The sequence below is a fragment of the Mus pahari genome, chromosome 13 (genome assembly GCF_900095145.1).
Source record: "Mus pahari chromosome 13, PAHARI_EIJ_v1.1, whole genome shotgun sequence".
Lineage (NCBI taxonomy): Eukaryota > Metazoa > Chordata > Mammalia > Rodentia > Muridae > Mus > Mus pahari.
Genome location: NC_034602.1, coordinates 26,442,709 through 26,462,220, shown reverse-complemented (window position 1 = coordinate 26,462,220; position 19,512 = coordinate 26,442,709). Strand labels below are relative to the sequence as shown.

The 19,512-nt window shown below is 47.2% G+C and overlaps 1 protein-coding gene across 1 annotated transcript; it reads right to left on the bottom strand.

Moving 5' to 3' along the window:
* Positions 1–1,391: 1,391 nt before the first annotated feature.
* Ywhah (tyrosine 3-monooxygenase/tryptophan 5-monooxygenase activation protein eta) lies at positions 1,392–10,383 on the bottom strand. The gene is made up of 2 exons (XM_021210292.2): positions 10,047–10,383; positions 1,392–2,817 (listed from the first exon to the last, which is right to left on the bottom strand). Exons 1-2 carry the CDS (start codon positions 10,131–10,133, stop codon positions 2,164–2,166), a joined length of 741 nt encoding a protein of 246 aa, XP_021065951.1. The 5' UTR covers positions 10,134–10,383; the 3' UTR covers positions 1,392–2,163.
* Positions 10,384–19,512: the final 9,129 nt, after the last annotated feature.

The following is a 19,512-nucleotide window of genomic DNA, read 5'->3' as shown; positions in this document are numbered from 1 at the left end:
TAAAGATTTATGGGGGGGGGGGGGAGTGAGCAGGATGTAAGGTAAATAAAAAAGTGTGTGTGTGTGTGTATTATTCTGCGTCTGTGCAGGGTGTATCCACTTGAGAGCAGGTGACAACAGAGGCCAGAAGATCCCTTGAAACTGTAAACAGCCCAACATGGGTTGCTGGGAATCAAACTGATTTCCTCAAGGGCTGTACTTATGTAATAATTACCTAAGCTTATCTCTTTAGCCTGAACTAAAGCCTCTCTTACCAAGATGACTTGCTCACAGTATATCAAGTATCCTTTCCCCTTCATTCATGATAGCTTTTGTCCCCTAGAATAGCCTGGCAGATGCAGCTTGGGAAATGAACTTGACAGTGCTTTCATCTTCAGCTCACTCAACCTTGTGGACTTCCTGCTATTCTGGACACCATCAAGTCTACAGCCCAGTAGACATGAAGAGAAACAACTTAGGACAACAGGCTGATCTAGTTACCTAGTAGCTCAGAGAGGAGAGGGTTCCAGCCAGGTGGATTTGCCAGTGTTTCATTACATCTTGACAGAACACTTCCCCCCCCCCCCTTCGGTTCTTCAAGACAGGGTTTCTCTGTATAGCCCTGGCTCTCCTGGAACTCACTTTGTAGACCAGGCTGGCCTCTCCGCCTGTCTCTGCCTCCCAAGTGCTGGGATTAAAGGCATGCGCCACCACGCCCTGGCTGGAGACCCTGTCTTTAAAGAGAGAAAAATCATTGGTGGGGAGCGTGGGAGTCAATTCTTTCCATCCATGTGGGTTCCAGGAGCGGTCAGGATCATCAAGTCTGTGACTGGCTGAGCCATTTAACGAACTCTTCTCATTAAAATTTAAAAATTACTTAACCCTCCCCTTTTTGTTTTACTTAAAACTTTCAGTATATCTTTTTTGAGACAGGATCTATTAGCCTGAGTTCACTATATAAACCAGGGTGGCCTCAAACTCAAGAGATCCATCTGCTCCGGCCTCTTTAGGGTTGGGATTAAAGACATGTACCACAATACTTGGCTAAAACTATTCAGGGCCCCAGGTTGCATCCCCCTAATTATAACTAGCATTTTATATCTACTTTGTAAAGTATACTGTTTGTACTAAACACCAGCCAACCCTCAGGTAGAACAACCACCACCCTCCCAACAGACACAGACCAAAACTTACAGAGGCTCCCCACCACAGAAGGCAGCACTTTGCCTGGCTCATTTATAAGCATTGGTTAACAAGGACAAAGTGTTACTTGATAGAACACTACTGTGTGCTTTAAAATATGTAATGAAGTCAGAGGACAGTAGAAGTCTGAATATTACATGCATATGACTAATGCTGTGATGTTTGGGAAGGGGGAGGGGGAAAAAAAAAAAATCAAGGCCAGGCACAGATCATATCCCCAAAGCAGCATTTATTTACTCTTTTAAGTCCAAAACATTTATTTTAGCAGTCTGGCATTTCATAACCACCCATCATGATTGACACAGGTTGACACACATGATGCTGTCAGGGTACACAAGAACAATAGCCAAAGAGTTACAAAAAATAAATCCATGATTCTTAATCACAATCAAAAAAAAAGTTACACATATCAAAAACTTCTGATGCATTGCATTGAAAAGAAGGTGTGTGCACATCATAATTTAAAGAGGCACAGCAAGGGCTGCTGAAAGCTCACAAGAAACAGTTTATAAAGCTGATGGTGAAGGAACAAGTTGTCGCTGTGTCAGTTTCCATTAGCTGAAGGGAGGGGTGAGAGGGTCAAATTCATTTTTGCATGCACAAGATGTACTGCTTAACAAAACACTATCAGCTTGTTTTAAATAGCAGCCATAGCCTGTGTTGGCTAATTATTCTTTCTACTCTCAATTACCATCACCTGGATTTGCTAGAGATCAACAGACATAATAAAATGCCTTGTTCAGAACACACTTCTCTGCACAATTCAAAAAAGAAGCGCCCTATGACTCAAAGCAACCATCAGTCCAGCAAATGCCCATGAAGGTTTATCTGAAACTGCTTCCCAAGGGACAGGAGGGCAGATCTGAATAGCTGTGCTGCCAATACAGATAGGTTTAGCACTAGATATAGTGATTGTGGCAAGGAAGAATCAGTGATAATGGGGGTGGTGGGTGAAGGAAGGGCCAGGGACCTGAAGGGTCTTCAGTTGCCTTCTCCAGCTTCTTCATCCTGCTGGTCGCTCGTCCAGAGGGTGAGGTTGTCTCGCAGCAACTGCATGATGAGAGTGGAGTCCTTATAGGAATCCTCGTTTAATGTGTCCAGCTCAGCTATAGCATCATCGAAGGCTTGTTTGGCTAAGAGGCAGGCCTGCTCTGGTGCATTCTGGATCTCATAGTAGAACACAGAAAAATTGAGGGCCAGGCCAAGCCGGATAGGGTGTGTTGGCTGCATGTGCTCTTTGCTGATTTCGAAGGCTTCCTTATACGCGGCCTCAGAAGCTTCAACCACACTGTTTTTCTTCTCCCCAGAAGCCACCTCTGCCAGGTAGCGGTAGTAATCGCCCTTCATTTTCAGGTAGAACACCTTGCTCTCATACTGAAAATCATTGCAGTTCTTGATAAGGAACTTGTCAAGCAGAGCCAAGACATCATTGCAAACTGTCTCCAGCTCTTTCTCAATCTTCTCCCGGTAGGCTTTAACTTTCTCCAACTTCTTCTCATTCCCATCAGCCATGGTTTTCTGCTCAATGCTACTAATCACCCTCCAAGAAGATCGCCTGGCACCAACTACATTCTTGTAGGCCACAGAGAGGAGATTTCTATCTTCATTAGATAGTGGTTCATTCAGCTCTGTCACCTGGAAAACATCAGAGGACAAAGCCTGAGTATCCAGAGAATCCCTTCAACATGATGAACAATTCTTTTCAAACTGGTACCAGGTAGTGGCATATGCTACTGTGATCTCAGTACTCAGAACTTGATAGGGCCTAAGGTAATTCATTATTATTTAGTCTGATGTTTGTGTGGCTGAAAATAAGGCTCAACGGGTTAAAAATGCTTGCTGCTCTTGTAGAAAACTAGTGTTTGGTTCTCTTGCAGAGAACCCAGTACTCATTTCGGGTGGGTCACAGTTACCTATAACTCCAGCTCTGGGAAGATCTGACACATATCCCCCAACAGCCATACAACGCCTTTTTTTTTTTTTTTTTTGAGATAGGGTTTCTCTGTCTAGCCCTAGCTGTCCTAGATCAGTCTGGCCTCAAACTCAGAGATTTGCCTGCTTCTACCTCCCAAATGATGGAATTAATGGTGTATATAACTACTCAGCAAGAATTTTTTTTTAAAAAATGATGTTCTCATTTTGGTAGAGGAATGGCTAAATGAGTACCATAGAAGGTGGTTTACTATTCGCAAGTACCTCCAGGTCTCACCCAAACTAAGAGAAAATTAGCAATAAGCACCCATCTTTGTTTTTCCAAGCTGTGTAACTGGAATCGAGGTAGCTGTAAAATTTTCAAGCATTACTTACTTTAAATGAAAAAAAATTCAATTTTACCAGCTACAACTTTCTTGGTTTTCTATGATGGTTTCAAGTAAACCAGCTAACCGTTAACAGAAAGAACATTAGATTTTGCTGTGGACTAAACTGTGTTCCCGAAAATTTTATATTGAAATCCTAATCTCTGGTACTTGCTAACGTGACCTTATATGAGAGCATGAGTCTTGTAGATGCAATTACGTAAGATCAATTCATACCCCCAGTGACTCCAATTCCTATAACAAAGACTTGGTGACAGACACAGGCATGGGATACCATGTAACATGAGAAGCAGAAACCAGAATGACACTGCCTTTATAAATCAACAATACCAAGGATTGCCAGATGTCACAACAGGCTGAGAGGCAAGCACTCCCTGGCCGCCTGAACTTCAGACCCCTAGCCTCCAAGTCTGCGCAATATATTTCTACTGTTTCAAGCTACTCAACTGGTGGGGTGGTGGTGGTGCTGTTACTGCAGTTGTTTTTCTCAAGAGCCTGGGTTTCTCTGTGTAACATCTCTGGCTGTCCTGGAACTCACTTTGCAGATTAGGCTCATATTTAATACAGGTGTCTGAAGAGGTCAGAGATGCCAGACTGCCCAGAGCTAGAGTTATTTATTTGGTGGCTGTAAACCACCTGATGCTAGGAATTGAACCAGAGTCTCTATTAGAATCTATAAAGTCATCTTTAAAAGCAGTATGCACTTTATACTCTTTAGAAAAACCTTCCCATTTCTATAAAAGCCAGCCTCTCCATTTTTTTTTCCTGTCTTTGTTTTTTGAGACAGGGTTTGTATAGCCCTGGCTGTCCTGGAACTATGTAGACCAGACTTCAAATTCTCATAGATCCAGTTGCCATGACCTCTTGAAAGCTGGGATTAGAGGCATCTCTCCATTTCTTAAAAACAAAATTATCAATAAATAACAAAAGCAGTCTCTGTGTCAGCAGTTTAAGTGTTGTCTTTACGTAACACCACCTCTGGCTATCCCAACTCTCAAGTCCACGGTACTCGCCTCACTCATTCTCTGCTCTTAAGATTACACAGCATTATTAAAGTCACAAATAACAGAGCCTGTTGTTAACTCATTTATCTTCCTATGGCACCATGTGCTTACTCAAATCTCGAAGGGCCTCCTCCCACATAAGGCAATACACTGGATAAAAATAGACCCAGTGCCAAAAACAGAACAATGACTAGAAAAACTTAAAATTTCTTAATCTGGGAGATATCCAACAATCGAAATACTGAGCAAACAAAAGTGACACAAGAGTCAGGCATGGATGGTAATGCAGACCCATAACCACAGCTACTCAGGAAGCTGAAGCAGGAGGATTATGATTTCAAGCCTTACTTTGGCTATGTTTTAAGCTCAAGACCAGCATAGATAATTAACACTCTAAGCTTATTGTTGGCCAAATGAAAACATATCATTAGGAGACAACTTGTCTTTGCCTTGCTTTTGACATCATTCAACCCAAACGACTGGCATTACTGCACACTGACTCTGGAGGCCCAGGATTAGTGGCTTCAGAAGCCCTGCTATTCTGATGGTGGAAGTGTCTACACCTATGGCAGAGGAACAGAACATTAGTGAAGAAAGAAGAGTGAAGAGCAGCCATTAAGCTGCCTCCAAGGGGTACACCAGGGGACATCATCAGTAGTCATCTTGGGGCTCCCACAGGCTTATATGCAATGAAGTCAAAATGGAGAAACAACTAAGAGAACAATTTCTTAAATGTTTGTGCACACGCACACACACTCTCAAATGGTCAGGAGTGCAACACAGTACAAATGTGTATAGAGAACCTCAGGTTCCATTCCTCATACATCACCCATCTTTGAGACCCTATGAGGCAGGGTCTCTTCTCAGTGGTTTGGAACTCAACAAGTAGTCTGGGCTAAAAGACCAGTGAGCCTGCCTCTGCCCTGCAGCTCTGGGTCACAAGCATTAGCTCACTGTCTGGGTTCTGGAACCCATCTTAGCTCCTCATGTTTGTATAAGCACTTTACCATCTAAGCCATCTTACTGCTTTGACAAGTACAATGAACAATTCACAGCCAGAACAGCAGTTCAACCAATTCTTAATCACTGCTGTGATAAGGACTCCTGGCCTTCAGACCTACATACTCCCTCCTCATACTTGTCTACTGTAGCTAAGCCATAACTAGTAGATTCTATTTTTAATTTGGCAGATACATTCAGTAAGTATAAACTGCTTAGTAAGTGCACTTATATAAAGTCACTGGAACAATGGTTAGTGTAGCAGAACAGAAACTATCCTGTAACTTCATGGGGACATTGTACAACAAGAAAGTAATAACTATGTGACCAAGTCAAAATTAACTATTAGACATCTCATCTGTAAAATGGTGCTGTTACAACAGTATCTGCAAACACCTGTTTTGACATTATATGAGGGCCTAGGGAGTCAACCAGCCGTAGAACATATGTTTAGCACCCACAAGGCCCTGTGGTTTGGTCGCTAGCACTAGGCATTAGTATAAATCAAACAGTAAGTTCATGGACTAACAGCTACCATCCAAAAAGCACCTAGAAAGCAAACCAATAAATGCATAAACTTGCTGAATACAATACAGAAAACACTGGCGTACCCTCCCAAACTTTTCACTGTTTTTAGACCGTCTGAGTAGCTCAATCTAATCTTGAACTCATGATAACTGTGCAAGCCCTACAAGGACTGGCATGAGCCATCAAACTTGGCCCCTAACACATTTCCAAAGGAAAGACGTAGCACCGCACTGTTTCCTCAGCTTGTATATTGGTAAAGATACAATGCCCAGCTAGTGGAAAACAAGTCTCTCCTAGCTTTCATTTATTTTCAAACAGCACTAAAGTGACTTTCACACTAGCCATGAGTGGTGGCCCATACTTTTAATCCCAGTACTTGGGAGGCAGAGACCAGTTTGGTCCACTTAGGGAATTTCAAGTCATATTGTCAGTTTTTTTTACACCTTAAAAAATGCACAGGATTATGTCTTCCCTGGGACATTCACATTTTACACAGCACCTGCTTCTCCCATTTCTCGCAATCTCCCAGCTATTGACAAGAGCCTTTACCTCTTCTTGTCCAATCCATGTTTCTTTAAATGCAGTTTTGCATCCTGAATTTCATATTCATCAAATACAACATTTCTCTTTATGCTCTGCCAACACTAAGACTACAGCAGCTGGGAGTGACTGCACAGCCTGTAAGCTAAGCATTCAGGAGGCCCGAGCAAGAGGATCCTGGGTTTGAAGTCAGTGAGACTCTAAAACTGTACAACACAGTGTTTTTATTCTATAATTTCACAATGACCACCCATGTTTTTATATAACTGATTCCAGAATAGAAGTGACTGAATTCTGTCCCCCTCTCTAACTACCAATATTCACCGGAGGCCTAGTTTCTTTTCCTGATGTTCTAGTCCTTCTACAGTAACACTTCATCCCACATAATAAGCTTACTTCAGAGTACACATTAAACCCCACCAACCTGGCAAGGTATGAGATCAGGAAAAACTTAAAGGTCTCTTTATTGAGCTTCTGTTCAGAAAGGTGTGTTGACTTTTCATACTATGAGTTTCAACTCATCTGAAGGACCACAATTTCTAATGTACTGGGGGAAGGTTGCTGGGGAATCAAAACTGGGGCCCTCAACATACTAGGCCAACTTCCCTACCACCTGAGCTCCAAGTCCAGCCAAAATTCCTAAGGTTTACCACTACTGTCCTCCAGGTGACGCTGCTGGATTAAGAAACATTATAGCAATATGATTAAACCATTTAAATTGAGAGAAAACCTTCAAGATTAAAGACAAAAAAATGACTTGTTAGTAATACAAACATTCCTAATTTTATACTTCAGAGACCCAGAAGCCAGGAGAACTAACTTTCAAGGTCAGAGCAGTGGCCTCAGATCATCCCATCCAGCCAATGTCCTATTTCACTCTCTAGAACTGCACACTTACCTGCCTTTCAATTGCCTGAAAGAAAGCCCACATAAACCCAGAGGGAAGCTAGGCACGGTGGTACACACCAGTAATCCCAGCATTTGACAGGTAAAGGCAGGATAATCTAGAGTTCAAGGCCAACCTCATCTACTTAATATGTTTGAGGCCAGCCTGAGATGCATGAAACCCTATCTAAAAGGGGAAAAATTAAAACAAACAATATTAAGTTTATTAGAATTCACTCTTCCCAAAAGCTTTAATTAAGGTTTATTTATTTATTTTGGTTTTTCGAGACAAGGTTTCTCTGTATAGCCCTGGCTGTCCTGGAACTCTGTCAACCAGGCTGGCCTCGAACTCAGAAATCCATCTGCCTCTGCCTCCCAAGTGCTGGGATTAAAAGCAGGAGCCACCACGCCCGGCTAATTAAGGTTTATTGATGGGTGAGTCATTAACATTTATTAAGAATTTCATCTACGCTGGGCAGTAGTGGCACACGCCTTTAATCCCAGGACTTGGGAGGCAGAGGCAGGCGGATTTCTGAGTTCGAGGCCAGCCAGGGCTACACAGAGAAACCCTGTCTCGAAAAACAAAAACAACAAAAAAATTTCATCTACAAACTATACCAATAGGCAAATGAGATAAAAGTACACCCCACTAATACAGGTGTGACAAACATGAATTCTGATAGAAAACACTCCTCGTTTTTAACAGTTGATTTGAGGGAATGTTTTACCATAAATTTGATGGTACAAATATTAAATTCTCAGTGTTTGGCTTCTTTTCCAACTGATTAATCATTTTAGACATAGATTATAAATTTCAAACACAAAGGTCCATTAGCTTTTTCAAAATGTTACCTTAATGCCTCAGAGAACATCTGTGGATACAAGCAGGAAATTGCAGAACATTCTTCAAGCCATTTAGAAACACCAGAGAGCCTTTTTTTTTTTCCTGCTAAAACTGTCTTTTTCTTGTAATCTCTCTCTAGTCTTTCCTTACTTCCCACCTCAGGAGAGTTGATAGATCCAGACATCTGATGGCCATTTTCCCTTTACTGTGTATCATCATTTTCAGAGGGCCTCCCTAAACTGCACCTTCAAGCCCACTCACATATGGAGCAAAGGCCTCCTAAGCCAGCTGTTCAGGGAGAGGCCTCAACTTGCATAATCCCAGAAACATGTAGACATTTAGTAGTGACTTGGTGTGTGGATAGAGGTGACTTTCAAGGTGCACAGTAGTAATGTTTGTCTTGTTTCCAAAAAATTTTGCAAAACTGTATTTTAAATTCATTTTCTCAAAGAATCCAAAATTTCTTAAAAATTCAGACCCCAAACCTAGAGTTCCCTGGTATAAATGAAAGCTTCTAACCAGAAAAGCAAACCATAATGTTGAAATCAGTATCACCAAGGAATCAACAAATGGCCTGCCTGTGATGTTGCTGGATTCCAGAGACATTTTGCTGAATGTGTACAAGGACCCTGGAGGAAAGATAACTTGATTATCGTTCTTACCTGGGAAATCCTAAATGTTGGCCTCAATTTCCTATTTCATGTAGTATCAAAATACAATTTCCAAATTAAATGTGTATGGAGTATCTGGGTTTAAGAAAGCCTTTCAAAGACCAGCCATAGGTCATGAGCTACAATTCAGGGCAGTTAATACTTAAGTCAGCTAAAAACTGCCCAAGGACTGCTAAAATGAATATTTCTGAGTCTCACCCCCCAAAATGTTTATGTACTTAGAAGTCTAAGGTGGAGTCCAAGGAAATTTTCTCCCTAGTCTTAAGAGCTAGGTGGCCACAGTTGTAATTCGCCACTGTGTGACCTTGACAAGAAATATTCTTTTAGAAAGAACCCCCGGGATGATGTGAAGAGTCGTCTATAGTGATGTGGTAACAGAACTCCAAAGTCTTGGGTAAGCAGGTAGGCTCTAAGCTAAGCTATTGGCTAGGGTGTGGCTGGGCATGTGCCCTTTACCGGAAACCAAGCTCCAGACTCCATCTATGAGGGTCTCGGGAATGCAAAGACACCCAGGGTCGCTTCGTTTTCATTTCATCCTGGAGAGGAAAGCACGCTGCATGGACCGTTGGGATGTATGCAGGGACCCACACCCTCCTTCACCCCTAGGACTACTGGGAAGGGGTCTTCCCACACAAAGCTAGACCCGAGGTGTGGAAAAATGGGAAAAAAAAAAAAAAAGCAACTTCAGACAAGCAAAGCAAACAGGTCGTAGCAGAGAAAACCAGGAGGCAGGTCTCCACTCGCGGATGAGCCTTTATTACAAGCGGGTGAATGGTGGACGGAAAGCGCCTTTCGCCCAGGTCCGGCAGAAGGGTCTAGAAGCAGGAACGCGACTTCCTCCTTGCCTCCGGCACCCCCTCCCCCACCGGGGCTCCGCGCTTAGGACACGGCGACCCCCGCCCGCCAGCCTCCGAGAGGCCTCCCGGGGAGACCCCGCCCCGGCCAGGCCTCAGGAAACCGAGAGTCCCGCGGCCGCCGCGCCCAAAAGGTGGCGGCGCGTAGGGAGAGAGCCGCCGCCCAGGCTCGGGCCGCCCCGCCCCGCAGCCCCCGGCCGCCCGGCTCCCGGCGCGCTCACCGCCTTCATGGCGGAGGCCATGTCGTCGTAGCGCTCCGCCTGCTCCGCCAGTCGCGCCCGCTGCAGCAGCTGCTCTCGGTCCCCCATGTCGCTCGCGACTCGGCCTCGCCTCGCACGCCCGCACCGCCTGCTCGCTCGCTCGCTCGCTCGCCCGCCCGTCCGTTCGCTTCCCGGTCGCCGCCGAGGCCGCTGCCGCGCACGCGCACTGGCTCGCCGGCTGGCGGGAGGCTGCAGGCTGCGCCGCCGCTCGCGCCTTCTCGCTGGCTGGCTGCACGCGCTGTGGCGAGCGCCGCGGAGCCGCCGGGAGAGGATAGGGGGCGCCGCGGGCGGGCGGGCGGGCGGGCGGGCGGGCGGGGAGGACGCGACCACGCCTGCGCACTCGGAGCAGCCCGCCGAGAGCCACGGGAGGGGGCGGGGCGGCCCAGCCCTAACGGTCTTTTTAAGGTGACGTCACCTACTATAAATAGCAGCGGCGAGGGCCGCGCTGGAGAGCTGCGCAGGCGCCTTAGGAGTGCTGCAGTTTACCGCCGCAGCGTCGGAGGGTGGGGAGCGGCTGGGGCGCGGCGATGGTGGTTCCGCAGGCAGGCGTTGTCGCAGCCCGGGCCTGGAAAACGCTACAGAACCCATGATAAGAGCTCAGGCTTGAGAAGCAGATATCCGCAGATAACCCTGTATGGAGAAGCCGAGGCGCCCCGGACTGAGGGGCGGCTTTGCTGGGTGTAGCCACACCCAGCGCTTCGGTCAGCTCTGGCAGCGGCGTGGGTGGGCCCTGCCCTTTGGGACGGCCCCTCACAGACACACTAGAATCCACCATACTGCAGAGTGGTGCTGCCAGCCTTAAAACTGACCTTGGACCAGGTCTGGCTTGCACCGGAAGGGATAGGGAACTTGGCAGAGTGGAGTAGCGTTCTGGACATACCTAAGGGGACCTGACCTACTGTTGGGCCTTGACAAGCACTAACCTATTTCATACAACCACTCCTGGGAAGGGCACAGCAGGTCCCCCATTCTTCAAAGCAGAAGTGCAATCTATGACCTTGGTAAACCTGGGAAAACCAAAAGTTGGCAACCATCAGGGTCGACTTAGTTCAAGTCTTTTTAGGTCAGAGGTGCCGTGTTGGCCTGGAGGGCCTGAGGTGGATCCTCAGTGGAAGAAGGAACAAAAATACAAGGCAAGGTGACATATCCTGTTTGTGGAGGGACCAAAATCTAATTTCAGTATCTTCTTGGACTTCTGTGGGGATGGAGTGGACACTAAGCCTTCACTGCTCCTGTCATTCTGTGCTAAGGGTCCCTGGGCTGGACCTCAAGTTAGAAAAACTGCAAAAAAACAAAATGAACAGTCTGGCATGGTGGATCATGCCTTTAACCACAGTAGCCAGGAAACAAAGGCACAGGCAGGCACATCTCTGAGTTCTAGGCCAGTCAGGGATACACAGAGAAATCCTGTCTGAAACACACACACACACACACACACACACACACACACGGCTGTTACACAGAGAAAGAGAAACCATGCGCATACATAAGAAAAATCATGCCAGGCGTGGTGGTCCACGCCTTTAATCCCAGTACTTGGGAGGCAGAGGCAGGGAGATTTCTGAGTTCGAGGCCAGCCTGGTCTACAGAGTTCCAGTACAGCCAGGGCTACACAATGAAACTCTGTCTCGAAAACAAAAACCCCCAAACAAAAAACCCCAGGGCCTTAATGTCACTCTCCCTCAGCCCCCAAGTACTGGGAATACCAGCATGTGACTCCAGGTTTGGTTCCACCAAGTGTCTCAGGTCTGTCCTGGCTCTGTGGTCCCCTGCTGTGCTCCACTTGCTAGTGACTGCTGCTTGACATGCTGGGATTCCCAAAGCATCTCCAGAACCTTCCAACCAGAGTCCGGTGGACAGCGACCCAGAAAAGGTATGGCCTGGATCTGTCGCTCCTCCCCTCCCACTGTCAGATACCCTGGTACACTCTGAAGTGCTCGGGATGTCTGGACACCAAAGGACATATTACAGAAAAGACCTAGTATTGTTCCAGAGGGGTGGCAGTCACGGTTGGCATGGTTACCATTACCATGTCACAAAGATGGGACTCCTTACCACACCAACTCGGTCAGCTTGCGGCCAAGGTGACTTTTCTGATTCCTCAGCCAATGGTAATTGTCGCTGTCAGTAGCAGCATCAACAGCTCAAGCTGGTAGATCCCTTCCCTCCTCCTGAGTGGCAGCAGGGTAGTTAGTGTCTTTACCCTCAGATATTGTCTCACAGTCTCTGCTTGGAGAAAGCTTGTCACCCTCCATATACAAAAGGAAGCTGAAACCCAAAAGGGTCAGATATTCAACATCTAAGCTTCTCCGCCAGCTTTGTGCCTGGGAGCCACGGGCTTCACAACCATGCCAAGCCTTCCCCTTTCAGAGCCTGACTTGGAAGCAGTGCAGCACCCGCGGCAGCCTTTGGCATTCAACCTTGCTAAACTGTCCTGGTAGCCACAGGCCGTGAGCTGCCACTTTGAACTGTTCAGCAGCACTCAGAACCAGTTCACAGCCCAGCCCACCCCTACCCAGCCTCACTCAGGCTCTGCTGGGAGCTGGGCTCTGGGAGGAGGGAGGAAGAACGTTTGCTTCAGTTCGACACATCTTTGCTATGGACCCAGGCTAACTCAATATGTAGCCCAGGCTGGCCTCAAATTCCTGATTTTCCTGGTTCAGCCGTCCATGTGCTGGCTGAGATTACAGATCTCTGCACTCATGTCCAGCTTGAACTTGTGTTTCTTTAATTTTTTTTTAAAGATTTATTATATGTAAGTTCACTGTAGTTTAGTTGTCTTCAGACACCCCAGAAGAGGTCATCAAATCTTATTATGGATGGTTGTGAGCCACCATGTGGTTGCTGAGATTTGAACTCAGGACCTTTGGAAGAGCAGTCAGTGCTCTTAACTGCTGAGCCATCTCTCCAGCCCATGTGTTTCTTTAATCTTTTGAAACAGGTTCCTTATACCATCAAACTTCCGATCCATTTCCACACATTGGGCTTATAGGAGTGGTTACTACACCCATTAAACTTTTGTTTCTTGGCCAGAACTTTCTAGATCCTTTCATTGACCGCTCCTAGGTAATTGCCTCCAGCTTCTATGTGGTTTCTGTGGGGTTGGCTAGAAAGGCTGTCTCCAGCTGGGAAAAGAGCTGGGGGCAGGTCTGAGGAAGCCATTGTGTTGACTTTGTGTTTGTCCTACCTGTGACACGGAGACCTGACTGCTGCATGGCTCCATTCTTTGGGGGCTGACCTCAACTTTCTAGCTCTGAAAGTCTGGGGGCTTTGGAAAATCTAACAGCATGGCAAGAGGTAAAGCCAGGCCTGCTCCTAAAGACAGGTGTTGGGGTGACATTTCAATTTAATGGTAGGACACCTGCCAAGCACGTACAAGACTCTCGGTTTAATTCCTAGCACTCCAAATAAATAAAGCTGGTCATGGTGGCACACACTTTTAATCTCTGGGCTCTTGAGGAAAAGGCAGGTGGGTCTCTGAGTTCGAGCAGAGACTGATCTACAGAGTGAGTTCGAGGACAGCCAGAGCTACATAAGGGAGACCCTGACAATCAATCAATCAATCAATCAATGGCTGAGGCCTTATCGATGAGACAAGGAAACAGATCCTCATTCCCTAGCAGGCCATGAGGTGGCAGCTAGCCAGTACACTACCATTTAGCTAAGGTGAGGTCAGCATTCCTCCCATTCTAAAGGGGGAAGGAGGCCAGGCAAGTGGGTGGCTTGCCAACTGCAGCACAGTACACTCAGTTCCAGATGTGTGTTCACCACTGTCTGTGACCTTCTGAGGGTCTTCTGAGCACTGGGCTGAGAGTGTAACTGTCAAGTGCTCCTCAAATGGTTCCTTAAATGGGAAGTAATGGAGAGGGTCAATAGTCTTTGCCAAGGTTCTCTGCCTGGCAACTGTGCTAAAAAACCATCTTTTCCTTCCCAGGATGTTAGTAGGAGGCAAACAGATTGTTACAGCCTCCCGGCTTCTTCCAGACGGTGGTGGTGGACTGGCCCTGACTCAGGAAACAAAGCAATCTGTGAGGGCCAAGGTCACTGGGGAAGGCTGAGCCCCAGGGTGGGGTGGGAGGTTGCTCTGCAGCACAGGGCTTATGGAAGGATCCTTCCCTACTAAACGATATCAGAGTTTCCACCTAGCTCTTTACAACATGAGCCTGAAGCCACTTTTAAAACTCATTACTCACTCCCTGGACATCTTGGGCACACCATGTTCCCAGACTCTGCCCACAAATTTCTACCCACTAAGATGTCCTTATCTCTGCCTCTGAGCCTTTCTGTTACCTCAGTACTGCTCCCCACGCCCCTCCTTTTTTTTTTTTTTTTTTTTTCTTTGTAGACAATTCTCCTTACATAGCCCAGGCTGACCTCAAACTTTCAAATTTCTAATCCTTTTGCCTTTGTCTCCCAAGCATAAGGTTTAAAGGCATGTCCCATGACACATATCCAGCAAATCCTACCTTCAAAGAGCCTACTACCCCTGTATTTCCAACAGGATATACTCTGCAGGACGCTGGAAAGATGGCTCAGTGGTTAAGAGCAGCACTTAGAGAGGACCTGAGTCGGCTCCCAGCCCCACTCTCAGGTAGCTCACAATCTTCGGTAACTCCAGGTCCCGATGGCTTCTCAGGTACTTGATCTCAAGTGCGCATATCCACATACACACATATCTACCTACATGTAATTTAAAATAAGCAAAATAAATCTTTTAAAGAAATAACAGGCATAGTAGCAGAGACCTGTAGTCACAGCACTTGAGACATAGACAAGAGAAAAAATTGGGGCCAACTTGTGCTACACTGTGAGACCTAACCTGTGCTACATTGTGAGACCTGTCCCTTTTTATTTTTTAATTATATGTGTGCTGAAGTGACATAAATTCTCTCCTTTTGCTGTGAGCCCCAGAGATCAAACTCAGGTCACCAAGCTTGTATGGCGGGCACTTTTACAAAACAAAAACAAAAACAAATGCCTTTCAATTTCTGCCTGTTTACAGCATGATTCTAGTATCTGCTTTCTGCATAAAATAATATCAATAAGGTTGATGTTGTTACTGGCCAACTAGCAGGCATCGGGCATTGTGTTATACCATTTAACAGCGCATCTGACCTATTTCTCTTATACCCATTGAGCAGATAGGGAAACTGAGGTTCAGAGAGGTACCTGTTTACCCAAGGCCTGCAGTTAGAGGAGTCGGCATTTGAACCACCATCTTTGTGGCCATAAAGTTCAGGTTCCTTGTTATTTCAAGGAACCTGCGCCTTACTTCCTTAGGAAGTTACCATTTCTCTGGTAGGATGAAAACACCTGAGAGTACAGCTTGGGGTTTAGTCTGTCCTCACAGCCCTTGGATGCTTGGGTTGGGAGTCCTGGACTCTATCCATGCAGTCCTACCTATTACACCTTCTCTTTGTCAAAGAAACCCACACTGGGGGCCTCTTTGCAAGAGGTCAGGGTCACTGACAGCCACACACCTCCTGACAGCTAATGACTAATCGGCAGCTGAGTGGAAGACAGAGAGAGAGAGATTGAGAGAGAGAGAGAGAGGAAGAAGAAGAAGAAGGAGGAGGAGGAGGAGGAGGAGGAGGGGGAAGAAAACAGGACCAAAGGAGCTAGGAGGGAGGGAGGGCAGGAACAGGCTCTCACACTAAACCTGCCAGCTTCCCTGGCTTTAAAAGTACAAGAGAGTTACTGGACCTCACCCCTCAACTTCAGCCTCCCCCAGCTGAGGAAACCTAGAGTGCTTGTACCCCTCTGTGCTTGAGGCTCCTCTCCTGGGAAATGGGCATGCTGTGATGGTGCTGTCCCTGCTAGACCTTCCGAGCTGTGGCCAGGAGGACATGACTGAGGGAAGGGATGGGTGCCTCTTACAAGACACTGACAGCACTATTAGTGCCTTCAAATATGGACACAAGAGGATCGTCTCACCCGAGGAGCTGAGAAATGGATGGGCCAGAAAGGTGGGGGAACAGCAGGGAATTCACAAAAGCATGGCCATAAAAAAAAAGATATTGACTCCCTCCACGCCCCTCCCCAAAAGCCAGGCATGGTGGTGAGCGCCTTTAATCTCAGTACTCAGGAGGCAGAGGCAGGTGGATCTCTGAGTTGGAGGCCAGCCTGATCTACAGAATGAATTCCAGGACAGCCAGGGAGGGCTGCACAGAGAAACCTTGCCTGGAAAAACAAAACAAAACAAAACAAAAGATACTAAAGACAGTTCAGATTGCTCTTACGATAAGAGCACATTGAATAACGACCACTTCTGCAGTGGTTGGTCTTCTACACCACCACCCCAGACCCCACCAGAAACTTTACAGCCTTGTTCCTATCCCTTTTTGCCCCTTTCAAACTTGTTCCTCATCTTTCTGTCTTGTTTTGGGTTTTGTTTGTTGAGACAGGGTCTCACTATGTTGTCGATGTATGTTTGCTAGCTAGCTTGAAACTCACTATGTAGACCAGGCTGGTGTTAAACTCATAGAGATCCACCTGCCTCTGTCTCTTAAGTGCTGGAGTTAAAAGTGTGTGTCACCACACCAGACTAAGAAGCTCTTCAAAAAAATTTTTTTTATTTTCAATTTTGTATGTGTGTGTTTTCGTGCACACACATACACAGAAATGCAGATGCCTAAAGAGGCCTGCGGCATCAGATCCCCCAGAGCTAGAGTTGCAGGTAGTTCTGAGCTTCCAGGATGTAGGTGCTAGGGATCATGCATACTCCGGTCCTCTGAGGAGCACCAAGTACTCTCAACCACCGAGCCATCTCTTCAGCTTCAAAGTTAAGATATTCTAAAGAGGGGCTAGAGAGATGGCTCAGTGCTTAAGAACACTGGCTGCTTTTCCAGAGGACCCATGTTCAATTCCCAGCATCTACGTGGCAGTTCACACCTGTCTGTAACTCCAGTTCCAGAGGACATGATGTCACAAAGACATACATGCAGACAAAATACCAATACACATAAAATAAAAATAATGTTTTAAAAAGAGATCCTAAAGAGAGACAGTTGGTAGCTTCTCCCTTTGGCTCAGACTATTAAAAACAAGGGTCCCCAAGAAACTAGACTCTCCTCAGGATTCTCAGAAGAGTCTCTTGGGGAAGGGAGAAGGCTGGAGACTGGTAATGCCGGAGGAAGAGTTTGCCTCCAGAATGAGATTTCACACCATTCTCAGCTCCTCAGACCACCATCCAGAAGAGACTGGAGCCCAGACACGGATAACTGGTCCACACCCTGACCAAGACTGCTTGGTCATGCATACACATCTCTTACCCTCTACTTAAATCTAAGCCTCCTGTCAGGGTCCCAAGGACGGGCGGGGGTGTGGGGTGTCACTAGATCTCAGTTTTCATTCCTCTTCCCAATGTGGCAGCACTGAATAATTCTGTTCTCTCTGCTTTTCACTGTTACTATTGTCGAGGCTTCGAGTTTGCCCTATCAGTCTTTTACCAGGGTTGCCAGTGGCTGAAGTGTGCAAAAGGCAGAAGTCATGTGTCCAGTGACTCCCCAATGTGGCCCTGGTCATCTCAGGTCACCTCTCCTGAGCCTGTTTCTCTGCTCAGAACAAGGGGGTAAGAATTCCTGGGAGGGCGAAGAGATTATGCAAAGGCCAGCTCTGTTTTCCTTCAGGTGTGAGGGCTGCTGTTTTTGAGATAGGATCGCACTATGTAGCAGAAGCTGATCCTCCTGCCTCAGCCTCTGGAGTGCTGTGCATAAACAGGTCAGGCCCTGGAGCTGTTCTCCTGGCAGCTGCCCGTGCTCTCACTTCCTACCTCACTGCGTGTGTTTAAGGCTGTGCTATTGCTAGCAGTGGCTTCTGTTATCTCCCACAGTAATCCGGAGGTGAGAATCCAGTTCAGATAACTGGTTAGAAAAGGCTGGAACCAGTTTCTGTACCCCAGGCAGGTTCCCTCTGCCTCATCCTTCCTCCTGTCTTTCCTAACCCAGACCCTTCCTCCTTCAGGTTTCAGCAAAAACTATCCCTATGTAAGGTCCCTTGGTGGCAGGCCTGGGTGCTTATTGGTCCTGTCCCACAGCAGAGGCTTTCTCTCTCTCCTCCACCACAAAGGTAGCTCCATGATGTAAAGCCCTTGTCAGGCTACAGATGCATCCCTAGAGCATAGCACAGAGCTGGGCAGATACTTGCCAGATGATGGACTTCATCGTGCCAGAGGAGAAGGCTACCGGAGACCGCAGAGAAAGCTTTGGACCCCTGCCATGCCTTACATTAGCGGTATCTTCTCCAAGTCCTGACAGCCAGCCCCCCTGGGATGCTACTGAAGCTCTCTGAATTCCGGTCACTGCTTCACCTTGGGAAGGAAGGCAGTCGCGGCCCTCCCCAAGCAGTAATTGACGTCACTGGTGGTGCCAGGAGCTGCCCCATTAATATTTAATGTGGCCTCACTGCAGTAGAGATGCAGGCAAGAGGAACTGGAAGGGTCTATGTCTCGGCTCGGTGGAGCCATGGGAAGGCACTTATGGGAAAGGGCCTTCCTACGCCATCCAGCCTGACAGATGAGCACTGTGCCAGCCCTTTTTAGTCCCTGGCTTAACTCTGAGAGAGCCAGGGCAGCATGTGGCCCGCAATGGGACAACAAGACTGCTGACTGAGCCCAAGTCCTAAATAAATGGGGGATTAGGGGCTCCTGGGGACGTCTCCTGGAGACAGTGGGAGGGTTCAGTGCTGGCGCCAGGCAGACCACCCTGCCCAGCTATCTGATCAAAGCCTCCCTTTGCTATCTAAGGAGTTGGAGCAAATGCATTTATGGCTGCTGCAGTAGTTGAGGCGAGGAATGCAGAGGATTTGCTAGCACATAGTAGACCCTCCACGAATGTGGAGCCTCTTCTTCCAAGAAAGATGTGAAGAGGGAAGGAGCAGTAGAAAAGGGAGCTTGGAGCCACATGTCCTCATCACGATCCCAAACCAGGAGAGATGATGGGCATCTCCCCATCATCCGACTCCTCTGTCTAATAGATGAGGATACCGAGGGTCAAGGAAGCCATGGGGTCCAGACGGGGCCATGCAGAGCTGGGGCTGACCAGGTCAGCAGTCCCTTGGGACTTTGCCAGCTGAGAGGGTTATTCCTGGTCATCTGCCCGGTGGGAGAGGTAGATGAATTCACAGGCACAAGGGCATCCCATCTGGGAGCTAGGGTGGTAGTAGAAACCTCACTTGCGCACCCACCTCCTCCTGGTTGCTTCTAGTTTCTTTTCCCCTGCACATTCAGGCAGCTTCCCTAGCTGAAGTCTGACCACATCATCTCAGTGCTTAAAGCCATCTGGTGATCCTACACAGGGACAGAAGGATGGGACACTAAAGACAATGCAGGAAGTGAAGGTCAGCTGATGTCAGACAGACAGTGCTTCAGTGCAGGCATGACCCAAATAATTATGTGCACACACATATTGAAATACACTGTTAAGCCGGG

Excerpts from the sequence above, each read along its gene's own strand:
- Ywhah (XM_021210292.2), bottom strand. The coding sequence starts at position 10,133 with ATGGGGGACCGAGAGCAGCTGCTGCAGCGGGCGCGACTGGCGGAGCAG. Across the intron at positions 2,818-10,046 it reads TGGCCTCCGCCATGAAGGCG|GTGACAGAGCTGAATGAACC; the intron begins GTGAGCGCGCCG and ends GATGTTTTCCAG.